Genomic DNA, 19,813 nt, shown 5'->3' with positions numbered 1-19,813 from the left:
TTAATCTATCTTTTTACAAAGGAGGGATTGACAACCCCTCTTACGCGTCGGGTTGCAAGTATTTGTTCTTTGTGTGCAGGTACCATTTAAATAGTGTTGCTTGGTTCTCCTACTGGATTGATACCTTGGTTTCACAACTGAGGGAAATACTTACCTAGCTGTGTGGCATCATCCCTTCCTCTTTGGGGAAATACCGACGCAGTCTAGCCACGTCAGAGACTTCAACCCATGAAGGGTAACGGTTGCGCGAGTCCACGGAGGGCTCCACCCACGAAGGTTCCACGAAGAAGCAACCTTGTCTATTCCACCATGGCCATCGCCCACGAAGGACTTGCTTCACTCGGGTAGATCTTCATGAATTAGGTGATCTCCTTGCCCTTACAAACTTCTTGGTTCAACTCCACATCATGTCGGAGGCTCCCAAGCGACACCTAACCAATCTAGGAGACACCACTCTCCAAAAGTTAATAGATGGTGTGTTGATGATGAACTCCTTTCTCTTGTGCTTCAAATGATAGTCTCCCCAACACTCAACTCCCTCTCACGGATTTGGCTATAGTGGAAGAAGGATTGGAGTGGAAAGAAACTTGGGGAAGGCTAGAAATCAAGGTTCAAATGCTAGGAATGGAATCTCTTGATCTCAACATGAGTAGGTGGTTCTCTCTCAGAAAATGAATGGTGTGAGTGTAGGCATGTTCTGATGGCTCTCCTCTTTGAGAAGAAGGGGGTGGAGGGGTATATACACTAGTACGCGTAGGTGCTATACAAATGGTTTTTAACCCCTTTCCGCGATGGCATTTGGAACCGTCGCCAAGTGAGTGTGGACGATAGGGGGGTCCTTCCCACACGACCCAGAAATCGTCGGGGATAGGCCCTCCTGGGACACCAAATGAGCTCGTTTGCGATCGGGTGAGGCATCGAAACCCAATCATTTCCGCAGGTATGTACATCCCACACGGTGAATCTCAGAAAAACATTTCCATAGGTATGTATATCACACACAGTCAATCCAAGGAATACGTTTCCGTTCCTATGTACATCCCACACAGTCAATCCAGGGAAAACGTTTCTGTTCTTATGTACATCCCACACAGTCAATCCAGGGAAAACGTTTTCGTTCGTATGTACATCCCACATAGTTTTATGTGTAGGCTCATGCGTGGAAGGTGTAACTATCACACACGCTCTGCCTTGGTTAACTGTTTGCTTTTATCAACTACATCACACACGATTTGATGAACAAAACTGTCTGGCATTGGGCTATCCATCACAAGCGCTTTTACTGCTAGAACCGTTTGCAAAGTTCCATGACACATTTAGCAGGTTTATTAGTTTACAATTAATAATTCCAGTATTACGCAAATTCACATTTCATATCGAACAACTGTTTGCCAATTTCATATCAGGCACATAAATATATTATAACATCACAGTACGATAGCTACATGAAAACAGCACAGTACAACATATAGCTAGTTCGACTTCATAAGAACAATATATTCATTTCCCTAATCGAGATCATCCAGGCTCGTCTTATCCACCTCTGCTTTCAGTTCAGTAAGAACCTGTTTTGCACTGGCCAACTGGGAAAGTGCCTCCTCCTTTGCCAACACCATCTTAGCAATGTCTGATTTAAAAAATCCGAGCTCATTCTCCACCTTCCTCTTTTATCCCGCATCTTCAAATATTCTTCAGCGTTGACAACACTTTCTCTGTTCTCGTCCTCATACATGCTCCGGAGCTTCGCTGGGCACATCTTCAAAGACTATGGCCACTCTTGATCAACCCACTCCAAGTAAGAACACTTCCGTTCATCCTATAATATTTAAAACTAGATCAGTAACAATTGTAGGGAAATGGGTTTAAAGCAACATAGAAAATAACCAATGCTTATTTTGAAAAACTAAAGAAACATGTTAATTATGACATATCTTCTCAAAAAGATCAATGTCCAAATGAATTAATTGCTACTGAGACAACAACCAAATTATGGAACATCAGAAGCTATAATTAACTACAACAACGCTACAAGTTCTTACTCATGTACAATAAATAAAGGTAAATATAACTGCAACAACATAGCGATAGTGTTTGGATGACAGCAAATAGATACTAACAGGTGTGTACATGCACAAATTTAGTAACATAGAACTAATAGCACTAAGGCCGTCCACTATGTATGCCAAAACTGGTGAAAAGACAACGGTTGCTACATCTCGCACTGGTGCCCTGCACTGGCGAGCCGATGCAGTGGAAAAAAATCAGGGACCCGGACTCGGGAGCACCTAGTTGCTCTGATGCCCAGTTCCTTCGTGCCATAAAGATTTAGTAATTTACTGCTTGGCTGCTCGGATGTGTGGACCAAAGTTGGCTGCAAAAATTGCTGAAGCGGTGCCAATAATTTTCTAATGGCACCGCTGATGAGATGGCAACAATTTTAGATACTAGGTACAAACTCTGACACTGTCTTAGGATGCGTTTGGTTGAAGGTGTGGTATGAATAGGTTGGGACCGTGACAGTGTCTGAATCACATCTAACAAATGATTTGTAACAACGAAAGAGGGTCTAACCTTCTCTGCACATGCCAGAAACTTCCTCCCACTGTCCACAGATTCAAACGCAACTAGCTTCACGCATGGAGATTGATGGTGACAACGAGCAGATAGATCTTCAACCACCCCGCTCCATTCATTGCCACTGATGGTCCTAGGGAGCTACAAGAGGAAGAAATGACTCAAATGGACCGCTGGGTAAAAATCCTTCATTCCAAGTCATAGCCTGAGAGAGAGAAGAGAGGCATACCCGAGTGGTGAAGGAGTCGTCGCCGGAGGAGGAACTGCTGGAGAGGTATTTGAAGAAGACCATGGCGACCCCGGCGGTAGGATGCGAGACGGCGAGAGCGAGGAAGCGGCTATAGCTTAGGAAGGAAGGAAGGAAGGAGAAAACAAGGAAAATGTGACTTGTGGTCGGGGAGAAAAGGGGGTGGGGAAGGGGGGAGGTGGGCGGGGGTAGATATTTTGGCGGTAGGCCAAAATTTTGGAAATGTGGAGGAAAACTTTGCGTGCGGTGTCGCCGAACCATTCACTTTGAACGATTGTGTGCATCGCAAACGATTCTTCTACTTTACGCGCATGGGATGAGCTTGATAATTCAAATTTTGGTGGAAATTTCCCCGGGTACGTCATTGCATAATTTAACATCGCTTGCTAATTTGGGCACACAAAAGAGCATACAGCAGACAAACCACACTTAATGAATCGAGCAATTTTAGTAATTAAACAGAGCCAGTTGACCTAAACATTGCTCTAACAAAAGACCAGCATTAAAAACAAAGCCTAAGTACACATAATTTTAACAAATCCGCCGCCGCGCTGGCCTATGCATCGCCGGTGTGAGATGAGACGTCGATGACTTGTCCTGGTGACATGCCACCATTGGTGGACTCCGCATCCCCCCTACTGAAGTCGACCGCGTCCTCATCCTCGTCCTTGTCCTCGGCGCCACCCTCAAGGTTGTAGTACTCGTAGTAGTGGCTGTGCCAGAGCTCGCGTTGGTACTCCACCGCTGATTCCTCGACAGACAGACTCTTCTCTACCTCGACCTCGGCCACGCGCAACTCCTCCTCCCGGCGCTCCTCGATCTCCGCCGCCTCCTGCATCTCCAGCTCCCGCTCGGCGACCTCATGAGGAAGAAGGTGCTACATGGCCGCCACCACCACCTTTTCGGACGTGGGTTGCATGCTGGAGTCCGAGGTGGACTGGAATATCTTGGCGTGTGCATCCTCGATCTTGGCATGGACGACCTCGAGCCGGGCCAGGGCGACATCGGCGGCATGGACGGCAGCTCGAGCACTCTCGGCGTTTGCAGCCGCCTTGGCTGCTACAGCTGCCCTGTCGGCTGCTGCGGACGCCCTCTTGGCGGAAGCGGCCGCGCTCAATGTGGATGCGGCAGCACTCTTGACGTAGGCGTCCGCGCTCTCGGCGCAGGCGGCGGCGCTCGGGGGGGCGGCCATCGTATGGGCCTTCACGAAGCGTTTCTACAGCGTCATCTTTGCAAGAAGGGGGTGCGGGAATGGGGATCAGGATTCGTGGATTCGAGGGTTGCTGGCACTGGAGCAGAGAAGCCAGCGAAGCTTAAGGAGGGAGACTTAAATAGACCCCGATATTTTCATCGCAAACGATTCCTAGAAAAGAATTGTGTGTGATGTTGTAGATATTTCTTATTAGCTGTGAAAGACGAATTTGGAGTAAAGTGGCAACGGATGATGTTTTAAATGAACGAGAAATTTTGTAGTACTAATACAACTGTATGTCAAATTTTGGAAAATTTCAGGGGTCATTTGAACTTTTAAGACACTTAAGTGATTTTTTAGTCATTTAATGACCGTAATTGAAATTTGAACTACGTGTACATGCAACAGCTAACCATAACGGTTTGAAAAGTCATATTTTGTGTACTTGTGTGCGATTTAATTCCATGTGCAGTAAATTGGAAGGATTTTTCAAACATATTGTTCTAACGGCTTTGACACAATTAAGCATGGAGTGCCATGGCATTTAAATTCCAAAAAATTAAAAAAAATCAGAAACACATGAAACCTTGGTTGATGTAATGTCATGCCACAAAGATGATGTGGTAAAAAATTTGGCATGTGTGACGAAAGTTTGGACACACACCCCTCACAAATCGGAGCAACTCACTAGAAGGCTCGTGGTTCCGAGAGGGAACAATGCATGTTTGATGACGAACGGCTGATAACTTCCTCTTACAGCCTTCAAATTTTTTCTACGTGTAACGTGCACTAATACAACTGTCATGTGAAAATTTGGAAAAATTTCAGGGCTCATTTGACCTTTTGAAGACATTTAAGTGATTTTCTAGCCATTTAATGGCTGTAATTCAAATTTGAACTACATCTACATGCAACGGCTAACCATAACGGTTTGAAAAATCATATTTGTGTACTTGTGTGCGAGTTAATTTCATGTGCAGTAAATTAGAAGGAATTTTGAAACATATTTGTCTCACGACATGGACACTTGCATATGTATGCATGGAGTGCCATGGCATTTAAATTCCAAAAAATTAAAAAAAAATCAGAAACACATGAAACCTTGGTTAATGGAATGTCATGCCACCAAGATGATGTGGTAAAAAAAATGGCATGTTTGACAAAAGTTTGGACACACAACCCTCACAAACCAGAGCAACTCACTGGAAGGCTCGTGGTTCCGAGAGGGAACAATGCTTGTTTGATGACGAACGGGAGATAGCTTCCTCTTATGGCCTTCAAATTTTTTTCTACGTTTAACGTGCACTACTACAACTGTAATGTGAAAATTTAGAAAATTCTAGGGGTAATTTGACCTTTTAAAGACATTTAATTGATTTTCTAGCCATTTAATGACTGTAATTCAAATTTGAACTACATCTACATGCAACGCCTAACCATAACGGTTTGAAAAATCATATTTGTGTACTTGTGTGCCAGTTAATTCCATGTGCAGTAAATTAGAAGGAATTTTCAAACATATTTGTCTCACGACATGGACACATACATATGTATGCATGGACTGACATGGCATTTTAATTCCAAAAAATAAAAAAAATCAGAAACACATGAAACCTTGCTTGATGTAATGTCATGCCACCAAGATGATGTGGTAAAAAAATTGGCCTGTTTGACGAAAGTTTGGACACACACCCCTCACAAACCGGAACAACTCACTAGAAGGTTCGTGGTTCCGAGAGGGAACAATGCATGTTTGATGACGAACGGGAGATAGCTTCCTCTTACGGCCTTCAAAAAAATTTCTAAGTTTAACGTGCACTAATACAACTGTCATGTGAAAATTTGGAAAATTCAGGGGTCATTTGACCTTTTAAAGAAAATTAAGTGATTTTCTAGCCATTTAATAACCGTAATTCAAATTTGAACTACATCTACATACAACAGCTAACCATAACGGTTTGAAAAAACATATTTTTGTGTACTTGTGTGCGGGTTAAAAAAATCATCAGACGATGTAAATATCTGGTGTTCAAAAAAGTAAATGTAAAGATCTGGCAAGACAACTGGCCCCCACATGATTGGCACTCTATCTCGCGGCTTGAGGTTTGGTAGGTGAGTGGCGGGGATCATTAATCAGACACGGTTCTGTATTGGAAACCATCAGCTATTATGTTCACACACGGATTTTGCTGCGGGAATCGTATGTAATTCAAACTATAGTACTCGTAAATTCTGGCGACCGGCGTGTGTACTGTTCCCGTCGATCTAGATTCCGGCCGCCAACAAATACTACCTTGCTCACATCGTCCCGCCTGCATTCTCATCTACATCATCCCCTCACTCGCCCTCTCTCTCTCAAATCTCTGCCATGGCGCCGCCGGTCTGCCCACGCGCCGACGAGGAGTCGCCGCCCCGCGAGGACGCTCACTCGAATAGCTGCGATGAGGACCCCTACGCGCCGTCGGACGAGGTTGCGCCGGACCCCCCAACTTTGGATTGGTTTTGGGGCCAGTACAATCTTTGTCTGTGGAAGTCGCTGCTGCCGACCGAGAAAGCCAGGCAAGTGGCGTTCAAGAAGGAGATGGCGGAGGAGGAACCAGGTATCAGGCGGCCTGTGAAGCCCATGATGCCGCCTGGAAAAAGGAGGTGGCGGAGCTTTGGGGGCGGGCGCGTCATCGTGCGGAGGAGGTGTACGAAGACGGGTACTTCACAAGGAAGTTCAAAGGCGCTGGGCGCCTCGTCGCTGCGTGGAGGTGGGCCGATAAGCTCCAGTGTGCCACCGACGAGGAGCTCCCGTGGGCGCCCAACAAAATGGCAAGATCGTTCGCTCTCGTCCGCCAGCAAGAGGCAGATCGGTACGTCAAGCGCTGCGAGGCGGAGGAGGCGGAGTACTGCCTCCGCACTGGGAAGACGTCGCGCACCAAGGAGCTGCTGGCGAGGGGCTGCTGAAATCCTGGCCCAGGAGGGATTATTAGTTTTAGTATTGTTCGTTTTCAATTTTATGCATTTTACCTAGTAGTTAAGTATCATCGCGTATATGTGATGATATTTTATATATATATATATATATTCTGTGATGAACTAATGAACAATTAATATATATATATATATTATGAATTCCATTTTCTATATGTTTTTGTATACTAATTTGAATCTAGCTGTTATCATCGCAATATATAGAATGGAAAGCGTATATACACACATTGAAACAGAACATATAAGAACGGAAAACAGAGTACACACATTGAAACAGAGGAATAAACAGAGCAATACTATGATTGCTGTGAATACATAGCTATCCACGTCGAAACGGCTCAACAAAATAAAACGTGTCCATGAGACCATGACCAGCAGCCCTTGCCAACGGTAGCTCTTGGCTCTGCCTGAACTCGTGCAGGCGTTCGTCCAAGCGGTCAACACGCTCGCGGTACATCTGGAGCGCGATATCGAGCTCCAAGTTGGCTATTTCATCGGAGATCACTAGCTCAAGGATGTGACGGCCATGTTCCTCTACTGCGCCCAGGTGGACACCTGGGCCAAGGAGGCGGTCGAGCCTACCGACCAGCGCGTTGGCATCGAGCGGGCCGCAGACAAGACAAACGGCGCGAACCATGCGAACGGCGCGGCGGGCGTCTGGTGCAAGTACGGCGCGGCCGGCCTCTGGTGCAAGTACGGCGCAGAGGGCCTCTACCCACTCCTGGCGAGGAATGGGGGTACTGACGGGGCGTGTACCCAGCTGCGACGCCATGTCGACAGTAGGCAAGCGCCGATGGATCCGCTCTTGCTGTGCGGCGCGCCGCGCCTCTTGCTCTGCGGCGCTCCGACGGTCTCGCCGTGCCGCGAGCCACAGCCTATCAGCGCAGACGCGCCTAGCTTGCTCTGTGGCGCGCCATCGATCATGTTGTGCGGCGAGCTGCAGCCTGTCGGCGCTGACATGCCTATCTTGATCCGCGGCGCTCAAGCGCCATGCGCCAAAGGTCTGCTCAACCCTAGCGATGATGCGCATCACGGCGTCATCCATCATGTTGCCGGGGAGTGCCTCGGCCTCGACGGGCCATTGCGCCTGCTCGCTTTCCTCGTCGACGAGGTTGATGGCAGAGGCGGCGCTTTGGTGGGTTGGCATCTTGGAAAAGGTGGATGTGCTATAGGCTACACTTGTTGCCTCCGTGCGTCACGCGCTGCCTAGGTTTATGCGCAATATCGCTGGGTGGCAGGAAACAGGTGAGGAAATGGCAGGAAACGGTGGCGTGTTCATAAAACGCCATCAAATTAGTGGAAACTTAGCATAGAAGGAACATCGAGCTAGCACAAGAAGTAGATGATGATCAGATGAACACGAACCACACTAGGGAACCCGTCGGTGATGAATTCATCAATGGCGAACGGTTAAATACTAGCAAGCGTTTGCCCACAACACACACGGCTTATCCATCACAAACAGGTCAGATGGATCAACTGTATGCCACGTATGGCACATTGTCAAAAAGTAATGCGGTAGACCTTCTTTAACATGTGTTAAAAAATTAAAAAAATAAAAATAAGGACCTCGAGGTTAAATTAACTCATGGGATGGGTTGTATCAGTCATTTAATTTGACAAATACGACCCATCCTATCAGTTAATTTAACATCAACACAACTTCCCATCCAGTCACCCATCTGATGGCTGATCCAGCCTGAGCACACTTAACTTGAGAGTTCTCTTACATGAGCTACTGGTGGAACAGCTAGTCCTTGCTGATATAGAATGCCTCTTTGCATCCTTATGCCATATCCGGATGACCGCCCGTCCCCCAATGGCCGATAGATGTTGTGTAGACAGAGCATATCACATACGTCTTATTAGAAGCAATCGTCTGTGTTATTATCGGTCTTCGCACACATTTCTGATTACAGAATTGTTTGCTGCGCATCACACACATCTTGATATATTGAATCGTTTATGTTCTCTTGTCTCAACGCAAACAGTTCATCCGAGTGAACCGCATGCCGTATATCGCACACACCTTGATCTGGCTGACCATTTCTTTTGTGTTGCCTAATCACAAACAGTTCATCCGAGTGAACCGTATGCTGTATATTGCACACACCTCCATCTGGTTGCCCGTTTCTTTTGTTCCTCCTCATCGCAAACAGTTAATTGAACTGAACCGTATGCCCTGCATCGCACAGACAACTAAAATCTAAACCATGTTTGATGCATCCTCCATCGCAAACGTTTTGCACCTTTTTTGACGGTTCTTTCACACCACCATTTGTTATTATTGCATCGCATGCAGTTTCGATGAAGGGTCTCTGATCGTAGTGTCGCGTTAGCGGCATCCTGCGGTAGTGATATAGCCTCCACACAAAATCCAGCCGTTACACACTTTTGACTCATCTCGGTGGCACCGAACAAAAAACTCGGTGACACCGATCTGTTCAAAAATATGAACGTTAGGAGTCTCGCTAGGACCAACATGAACAACTCGGTGGGACCGTTGTTCTAGGGCTTACGGCAAACCTCATCTTGGTGGCACCGATTGCATCGACTCGGTGAGACCAAAGTGAAGCAATAAGGCAACGGAGAGTTGGCACACCATCTTAGTGAGACCGATTGCAATTCTCGGTGAGACCGAAATAATTGCAACAAGCAACAGAGAGTTGGCAAGGCCATCTCGGTAGGACTGAGATCCATATCGGTGTGACCGAACTGTTAGGTTTTTGGCTATAGCTATGTTAGAATGAACTCGGTGGCTCCGGATGGAAGATATCGGTGGGGCCGAGTTTGGAATTTGGGTTTTGACATATTTGGATGGAGAAAGTGGCTGAGGGTTTTTGGAGCAATATCACTAAGCACTTTGAGCAAGTTGATCATTAAGCAACACCTCATCCCCTTTTAATAGTATTGGCTTTCCTATGGACTCAATGTGATCTTGGATCACTTAACCAAAAATGTAGAGTCTTGAGCTTTTGCCAGTCTTTTTACTTAGCATTTTGAGGGGTCCACATCTCTAATCCATGCCATGCTAATCATTGAACATCCTGAAATATTTATCTTGAATGGACATTAGTTCAATGAGATATATGTTGTTATGAATTACCAAAACCACCCGGCGATTAGTTGCACTTTCAATCTCCCCCTTTTTTGGTAATTGATGACAACATATAGATCAAAGCTTTGACAAATGATTAAATGAATGAAATACATCATATCTTTGAGAAGTATGTGATAAGCAAGAGCTCCCCCTAAATTTGTGCATTATTAAGAATTTGTGTTTGAATGCAAATGCACAATCGATTAGGATCATGGGTCACTCTTCCATGTCACATACATCTTGGTGTAGCGCATAAAATGATATGAGCGAAATAACATGCATGCATCACCAAAGACAAAAGTGAATGATCATACACACAAAGTGATAGGAATAAGCATTAAGCACACATTAAGCATAGTATGATCAATCACACACCAAAAGCGTAGTATCTCAAAAGCATAACAAACAAGTAGCATGAATCAAACGAACATAGTAGCAAGAACTCGAGAAAAACCAAAGTGCAAAAGTGAGACACTCTCTCTCTCTCTCGAAGCCTAATGATCTATACAATTTCTCCTCGTTTGGAAACAAGTACCAAAAAACTTGAAAAGGTATAGAGCTATGAGTCTCTCTAGGCACAATCCTCTGGATCTCCTAAAGGTGACTTCTGGCTGGTGGCTCCAGTGTGCGTAGATGGCGTTGGGAGAAGTACATCTGCAAATGCTTCTGCTGAAGTCTGGTGGGCTGGTGGAGTGGGAACTGGAGGTGCTACTGTGGTAGTAGTGGCAGGTGCAGAAAGAGTGGTCCTCGTGTCTGCAACTGGCACGGCTAAAGATCTGGGTGCCCTAGGTACCGTCTGAAATCTCTGAGTAGTGGTCTCTCATCTCCACTGTCCTCTGTAGCAATCCTGCTTGCCTCGACATCATCTCTAAGCTTCTCCACGATAGTCTGAACCTCTGTGATCATAATATCAAGATCATGAACCTTTGTCTCAACAATCCGCTCTAGACTCTCCTGGTTCTTGGAGATGTCGGCCAGACTCCTCTCAATCCTCAGGGTGGCCTCCGGCAGATATGTCATATGGTCATTCTTTGACTTGAGGTTAGCTATTGGAGCATTAGGTGTTGTGGCTTCTTGAGCTGCTCTTGTCGTTGCTGCTGCTTGGATCTTCTCTTGAGCCTCAACAGATGTGGGGTGTGAGGGATCCATCACCACCTCATTATCCTCAAACTCTGGCTGAAGAGGGAGATGCTCACAATCAAGTAGATATGTGCTCGTTACAACCTTGGAGTTGATGAGCATCTGGATGTGTGGAGCATATCCACAAGATCTCTTCTGATCAGCAGTTGTCCTCTTGATTGTTTCAACAATTAAACTCATGACTTTGAACTTCTGAGGGGTGTCAAACAAATGGAGCAGATTGATGGAGTGGCCACGTATCATCTTGTCATCTACAGACTTGGGCAAAAGAGTATGCCTCAAGATTGTGTTTGTGGTGGCCAAACCAGCTAGCAGGTGCTTGACTGAACCAAGCTTCTCAAGATCCTTTGGAGGGATTTCCTTGTACATGTCTGCCATAGTGTTGTGGTCCATCCTGGGCTTCCCGTACACATCGATGTCGTTTTCCTCTTCCTCAGGGGCACCAAGGAGTATAACCCACTCAGAGATGGTTGACTGGTACTTGGAACCCTCAGCCATCCATGCAATCCTCGCATTTGGATAGAAATGAGCTGTGGGGTAAAATTTCATGATCATCTCATCGTTCCACTTGGTGAGCTTTTGACCAACAAACTTGTCAACACCGGTAAGTATGAATCTCTCATGAACGAGGGGGAAATAATCTTCATTTGCATCAATGTATTTCCAGTCCACCCACTTCATGTCACTAACAATGGGCTTCTTATCAAGCAAAATAGTTTCATAGAAATCTTGTTGTTCTCTGGTGTGAAAGCGGTAATCACAAGCAGTCATCCTCCTGACAGAATAGGGGTCATCCTTTCTCCACTCACACAGTCCCTTATCCTTCCTAAGCATCATGTTTTCTTCAATGGGATGAGCATTGTCATGATCTGGGATCTTGGGCTTGAGCTTCATGAGCACTAGTGGCTCATCATCAACCTCAACTTCAGGCACTGGGTCCTTGTTCTTCTCAGCAACAGAGATATTCCTTGTAGACCTCTTAGGTGCAGCAACTTTGGGCTTGGACTTGGGCTTAGAGGGAGCAGCTGACTTCATTGCATCTGACATCAGTTTCTGAGTCTTAGTAGGAGGTGCTTCAGCTTCTAGTTCTTCTTCCTCCTCCTCATCATCAATCATCATGGAGGGTGTCGGTGTCAAAACCGGCGGATCCCGGGTAGGGGGTCCCGAACTGTGCGTCTAAGGTCGATGGTAACAGGAGGTAGGGGACACAATGTTTACCCAGGTTTGGGCCCTCTCTATGGAGGTAATACCCTACTTCCTGCTTGATTGATCTTGATGAATATGAGTATTACAAGAGTTGATCTACCACGAGATCGTAATGGCTAAAAATCCTAGAAGTCTAGCCCGTATGACTATATCTGTTTCCGGTCTAACCCCTCCGGTTTATATAGACACCAAGGGGACTAGGGTTGTACAAAGTCGGTTACAGAGAAAGGAATTTTCATATTTGGTTGTCAAGCTTGCCTTCCACGCCAAGGAGAGTCCTATCCGGACACGGGAGAGTCTTCGGTCTTGTATCTTCACAGCCCATTAGTCCGGCCGATGTCCAACAGGCCGGACACCCGAGGACCCCTTAGTCCACGACTCCCTCAGTAGCCCCTGAACCAGGCTTCAATGACGAGGTGTTTGGCGCGCAGATTGTCTTCGGCATTGCAAGGCGGGTTCCCTTTTCCGAATACTCCCAGATAGTCTTCGGACGAGCGTGTCCGGATCTGCAACACAAGTACCACAACCGTAGAGAATATAATATTTCACGACTCCAATCTGCAGATAACTTTTCGTAACGTGACATTACGCTTGCCCGGTCATTATTTTGAAACGTTTTTGTCCTGCCGTTCCACATTTCGAGGCGAGGTTTTTATTGGCATGTCTTGTCGAGGCAGAGATCATGTTCCCTTATCGCGGGATTCTCATTAATACGAGCGTGGGTAACCCAACCGTTCCATTGGAAAAATCCATTAGGAATAGGCAGGTTTTCAGGCTTAGGAGGAGGCGCTCGATACCCGTTGCCTTTATAAAGGAGCCAAGGGCCGTCTTTATTTACGCCAAACTTCTCCTCAGCCTCCCCAACCTCGAGTTCTAGCACCCAAGGTTTGACTCCATTGCTTTAAGCTTCCCAACCATGTCCGGACCCAGCCCACAGGGCCAATGGGTGGCTTCCTCGGTTACAGAGGAGGACATTGCAAAGCTTCGGGCAGCCAGATACCTGACCGCGGAGGTCCCCCACAGGCTTCCTGCTCAAGGACAGGTTATTCCGACTCCCAGATCCGGTGAGAGGGTCGTATTCATCTCTCACTTCCTCCGTGGGTTAGGGTTTGCTTAGTACGTTTCGGTGGAACCGATTTGTACTTGAGCAATGGCCAGAGCCAGATCAGCAGGACCGAAAATTCCTATTCGGTCGGTCCGATATGTATTCGGCGGAAACCTAAACCTAAATTTTTTGCTCAAATCTATTCTAAGGAACTAATCTGGTGGATAGAGGCATTACAATTGTGTCAAAATACATGGCAAAATCCTTGTGCATTGCATTGGAGAAAAGAAAGCGCGAGGAGATCGAATCTCACCCTAACTCGGTGGAGATCCTCTACGGCGGCAACGGCGGAGCAGATTCCGTTGACGGTGGCGGATTCCTGCGGTGAAGGCGCGCAAGAGACGACGGCGATGATCCGGAGACCAAGGGGGTGGCAGCAACGGGGTGCGGAGTCGTAGCGTTTGAAGATGGTTTCAACATACGGTCGTGCGGAGTATATATACCCGTGTACTTTCGGTGGCACTAAGTGGAACAAATCGGTGGCACCGAGATGTGCAACTGCGTGCAGTTACAGCAAGTCGATGGGACCGAGTTGGTCTAATCGGTAGCACCGAGATGAAAACCTAGATCAGTCTTTATGATTTCGGTTCGACCGAGTTTGAGTGAGTTGGTCTAACCAAAATGCATGAAGAAGGTTTTGGAAGGCAGCCCTAGTCGCACCGGTGGCTCCGAGAGCTCCTCACCTGGAGGGTGTGAAAAAGACTTGTTCAATTTTTGTGATATAGCATGAAAAGAATTTGAGACAAGAAGAGCATACATAGCTAGAGGAGGTTCTTAGGCATTCTTGTACATCCACTTGGTTAACAAAAACCAAGACAATCAAAACAACAAATGGATGTCCTCAATGGAGAAAATATGCAACCAACATGCTCACACAATAAGATAGCAAATGAAATATGTGTCAAAGCATGCACAACCAATTCTAGCATCTATTAAGCAATTGGCGATGACTAGGTCATATATATATATGAGTATATTGACTTAGGAGTCAAATGAGAACATTTGATCAGTGGTCATACTCATCGTTTAAGCACAAGTGGGGTTACCACTTTTACATAAAACATTAATGTGTTCACACCATTAGAGTTGATTTAGCTCAATTTTTAGAGCAATGCTCCCCCTAGATGTGATATCCCCCTAAAGAGGGATGAACTAACCTTGGGTTTTGTCGATGATGACTTCATGTAGACAGTGAAGATGTGGATGCTCAATGTTGATGTAGATCATTTGGAGCAATCCTTTAGAGTGTTGCACTTTCAATACCTACATGGGTTAGTCCCACAAGGAACATACAAGGATATCCATAGACATAGAGTGAATTGCACATATGATGATGTCCATGAGAGTATTTGGTTACCTTGTCCCTTGTCTTACCACTAAGAAGGTTTGTGACTCCATGAACTAGTGAAAGATATGAAAGTTGATTGCACAAGTCCTCGCCAATATGAATGTGAGTGAAGTATGTTGGCGGAGTCACCCTCAAGAACACTCTAGTTCTTCTTCTTTGGGACCCACATCAACTTGATGGGAATCCTTGGAGTTGTAGTTGAACTTGGTGAAGTAGAGCTTGATGTAGTCTTGGGAACCCACTTGACCATGGCCTTAGGAGCTTCTTCAAATGAGTCAATCTCTTCTCGAAGCTTGTCCTTCGCTTTTAGCTTGTGGTCTTGTGGTGGAAGATCATCTTGAGTTTGTGTTCCCTCAAAAGAAGTGGGGTCATACTTCTCTTGTTGAGTAACAAACTTCGTCTTGGGGTATTGATTTTCTTCCCATTCAACTCCATTGGCATTGAACTTTCGTTCAATATGTTAATGTTTTGTCCCGGTTCCTATCAAATGGAGCGCCTTAATTACCCTTAGTCTCCATTAGGACTTCGCTACCACGGAACGGTAGGACAAAAGATATCATTCAAGTTTTTTTTGTCAAGCACGTACGACTATTTACGAAATGCATGCCTACTATGATTGATGAATTGGAGCTAGATTGCTTCGCTCTAGGTTATGACCGTTGCATATTGAATCCCATCTGAGCAATCCCATCGATTACTCCATGCCTACGCTTTTACTGCTGGTGTTTCCATTACAACAACTACTGCCACTCTTTGCTACTACGCTACAAACTTGTTATTATTACTATTGCTACTTTATCACCACTTCTACCTATATGCTATTAATAAATTTTCGCAAGCAAGTTATCTCTCCAGGTGTTAGTTGAATTGATAACTCAACTGCTAAACCTTATAAACATTCTTTGGCTTCCGTTGTGTCGAATCAATAAATTTGGATTGAAATACTTTCTTTGAAGACTATCGCCATCCTCTATACTTGCGGGTCATCATCCACTCTGAATAGTGCGGGGTTCTCTATAACTCAAGAACAAAAAAGAGGTTACGCCTATATCATTGTCACATACATCTAAAGTCTTCAACATTTTAAGGGGTATATGATCCATAACACAACATCTCAACTCCGACTAACACCGATAGATTTACTTAGCAAATATATTAGTCACCTACATTTTTTTTCATCAATGTCAAAACATAGTTAAGGGCCTAATTACAGTTTCACATGCAGCGGAGCCTAAGAGCCAGACAAACCCTAATTGTCGTTCTTGCCACAATATGTCGGCAAGTCGCACAGCACTGTGCGGCGAGTTGGGTGTTTATCTTTCCCTTTTCTTTCCTTTGGTTTTCCTTTCTTTGACTTTTTTTGTTTAATTTTTTAAAAATGCTCAAGAACATTTAATTTTTTTAAATGTTTCATGATTTTTAAAAAGTTCACGAAATAAAAAATGTACATGATTTTTTTAGGAAAAACACACAATTTTTTAAATGTTCATGAAAACTTAAGAAAATTTGTTCCCTTTTTAAAAATGGTCACTCCTAAAGAACCACCCCCCGCTCTGGTCCAAATGGGCCGCCCAGTCACTCGCTCTGTGCGATTTGCTGACATTTTATTGCGAGAGCGGCAAATAGGTCTCCCTAAGCCACACCATGTCGACGAGGTGGCACCATCATGGCTGCACAGCCATTCAGCCAATGTTCCACCAGGAGGGAAGAAGAAGCTGCAGGGCACGGCTGCGCCGAGAGTGAGCAACCACCGTCGCCGGAGGCCACTGCCTCGAGCTGAAACACCGGAGAAGGAGCCGCCACCATCCACTGCACAGGCTTAGCCACGCAGCGTCGAGGGGGCGACGGAGGCAAATTCTGGGGTTCCACCCAAGCCGTCACGAAGGGATTCAGTAATATTGCTTTAAGCATAGATATGGATCATTCAATCTCACAGATCAAAGGGTGCTTTGTTGGGGCGTGCAACACTCTGCCGCCCGTGCTCTTTCTGCAAACAGAACATTGTCAAATTCAACAGTTACTATGACGCAAAGTAATGAACACTTGTAACCTCTCACTGCCGTCAGACTTCCACACCTCGTTTCGTGCAACTGTAAAAACTTATTCCTGCACAAGAAGCGAGGCTGTTACCGACGGAAGTATCAGTAGACCATTTTGAACGCACGGCGCCAACTACACTTTCTGATTGGTAATTGCCTGAAGTGAATTTAGCAAATGCGTCCACGTCCAGCAATTTGTCTACAACCCAAGTAGTGACATACAGCACAAGAATCATGGTACATTATTGACGAGCCATGTCGAGGCAAATCCCACAAGACAACTCTGCCATGTGGACAATTAATATATACAGTTCCTACTTTTACTCCCACAAAACAAGACAAAAAAAGTTTGGACCAAAATGCTTGTCCCCGAGACTAGACTTATTCGCGGCACTCCACTCCATCCTACTACCTGGAACTTGTACATAGCACGAGCTAAATACCACAGAAATCTAAAGAGGAGCCGGCCAGGTCAGGTCATCTCCATACAGTCTCGTTTGCATCCGTGAATATGGGATTGTGATGCTCAATCAAGCACTGGATCACCTCAATAGCACCATAGTCTGGAGGCGAACCATCGTCCAAGGGGATTTGCGACGAAGCATCCACATCATCCTCATCTGCAATCATATAAGCCAAACCACGTTGGATTATAACAGTTAGATAAAAAAGATTAAGGACTAAATTTTTACCACCTCTGCTCACAAGAAAGTCCGGATTGGACCATCCACTGCAAGACTGGCCACCTATCCCCCTCCCCTCTTCCACAACACATAGTAGCTCGATGTTGGATCAACACAACCTAACTATAACAAGGTTTGGGTCATCCCGAGCATATATAGGTGTCACAAGTCTCTAAGTGCGTCTCTTAGTTGATGAAATGTGAAGCTGGTTTACAGACGTGACACCTATATTCACACTTGTATATCTGTCTTTGGATTAGGTTGATCCCTCAATTCACGGACACTTCTTACTTGGCAGTTTAAAGATGGGTGGCTAAATCACACTTAAATTGGCTTTAGGATTAAGTTTGACCCCTCGTTCACGCCCACAACTTTCTTGGCAGTTAGCACAGCCTCAATTATCAATTCATACTAGATAGTTAGCATTCACAATAACTTGACAACCAGATATAGGGCATCAAGCATGTTTGATAACATGAGTCGAAATATCTACTTAATTGCTTCCCCCTTGTGCTAATGAAGGGAAACCAACGCCAGCCTTCAGCCGATATAAAATCTCTGGATTCTGTTAGACGAAATCAATTTACATACCTAGCAAGTCCCATGTAGTGGTACTTGTCGTCGTGTCCACAATTTTTGGAGGTGGTTTCAGTGTGAATCTGAGATGATTCCGCAAATCTGTTCCAGAATCCCCTTGCTGCCATATGATCAAAGGTGCGAACTCCACAGCAAGGGTACAAGAGTCCATCTGCACTTGGCACCAAAAATTTGCTTCAACACTCAAAAGGAAATGAACATTTTATATTAAACTAAATACAATCCCTGACGAATGAGAACAGCTCCAGAAATAGAAACAAACCCGCAAGTTCCACAAGCAGTCTATACTATAGAAATTACTAACTGTGAAGAACCTAACTGTGGAAAGTTGTACAATGTGGTCTATCAAACCAGATGGAACTGAAAGAATTATCTAGTGAACTCATTTCTGTGTACATTCTTTTTTTTCTTCGAGAAAACGCAAAGGACCTTTGCATTTCATTTCATGGGAAAGGTAGAACAGGCCTCCTAGGAGGTGAGCGTTACAGAGTCATACAAACTATCAATGGACGTCCCAGGTTGTGGGCAGAACAACCCAAAGCCCCTGGGTCCAGCCTTAGCCCAACATCGGGTCTCGTCCTTGATCCTATCCACTAGCAATTCCAAGGATGGCGTGGTGTTGTCTAAGACACGCCCGTTCCTGTGCTTCCATAACATCCAGGGAACAAGAAGCGCGATGGACTTGAGGGCCTCCGGTGCGCAGGTGGCGTGAGCTCTTTCGCGTGCAGCCACCACTCCATGACCATGGGTTTCTGATTTGGAATTGGGGCCGGAATATGCAGCCAGTCAAGGATGATATGCCAGGTCTGGCGAGCAAAGGGGCAGGCCAGGAACAGGTGCTGAATAGTCTCCATGGCCTGGTCGCAATGAAGGCATCGAGGGTGATGCTGCAAACCGCGTCGCCCAAGCCTTTCAGTAGTCCAGCAGCGATCCTGGGCGGCCAACCAATGGAAGAATTTAACCCGTGGTGGCGCCCAGCTCTTCCAGACCAACTGCCAGGAAGGGCAACGTGTGGATCCCTGAAAACTGGCCGCATAACACGAGCGCGCCGAGTATATGCCGTTGGCAGTCCACCTCCAGAGCAAGCGATCCGGCTCGCTCGTCAGGGTGGTGTGACACACTGCTTGCCAAAGCAGCAAGTATTGGCCGATCTCGTGCAGGCCCAGGATCCCCTGTATATCATGCGCCCAAGAGTTACCTGCCAGCCCATCTGCCACCGTCCTGACTTTGTGTCGTCGTTTGGGAATGCATTGGTAGAGCAGAGGGGTGACCTCACAGACGGACTGCCCACCAATCTTCCCAAAACAGCGCCGTCGAGCCATTCCCAATGATCATGGTAGTGGAGGCGAAGAATAGCGCGCGCTCCTCGTGCGAGAACTGCAGGTCGAGGCCTTGCCAAGCACGGTCCGGATCAACGCGGGCAAACCACAACCAGCGTAGACGCAGCGCGAGACCAGCGCGCTCCAGGTCACGGACCCCTAGTCCACCATACTCGAGGGGCCGGCACACATGGCGCCAATTGACATGGCAGCGACCACCGCTGGCAATGGCTCGCCCAGCCGACAAGAAGCCTCTCTGGATCTTCTCCAATTGCTTGATCGTCTTC

At 46.1% G+C, this 19,813-nt stretch overlaps 1 protein-coding gene across 4 annotated transcripts in view; it reads right to left on the bottom strand.

The window, feature by feature from the left end:
• Positions 1-17,141: 17,141 nt before the first annotated feature.
• Positions 17,142-19,813, bottom strand: part of LOC123052632 (uncharacterized Rho GTPase-activating protein At5g61530) — a 9,722-nt gene continuing 7,050 nt past the window's right edge. For all 4 annotated transcript variants that reach the window (XM_044475929.1, XM_044475928.1, XM_044475931.1 and 1 more), the window contains exons 9-10: positions 18,202-18,358; positions 17,142-17,547 (exon numbers count right to left, since the gene is read on the bottom strand). In XM_044475929.1, the coding sequence (XP_044331864.1) occupies positions 17,405-17,547; positions 18,202-18,358 (300 nt within the window). In that variant the 3' untranslated portion in view covers positions 17,142-17,404. The remainder of the gene's footprint in view (positions 17,548-18,201; positions 18,359-19,813) is intronic.

The sequence above is a fragment of the Triticum aestivum genome, chromosome 2D, assembly GCF_018294505.1.
Source record: "Triticum aestivum cultivar Chinese Spring chromosome 2D, IWGSC CS RefSeq v2.1, whole genome shotgun sequence".
Taxonomy (NCBI): Eukaryota; Viridiplantae; Streptophyta; class Magnoliopsida; order Poales; family Poaceae; genus Triticum; species Triticum aestivum.
This window is presented reverse-complemented; position numbering and strand designations above follow the sequence as displayed.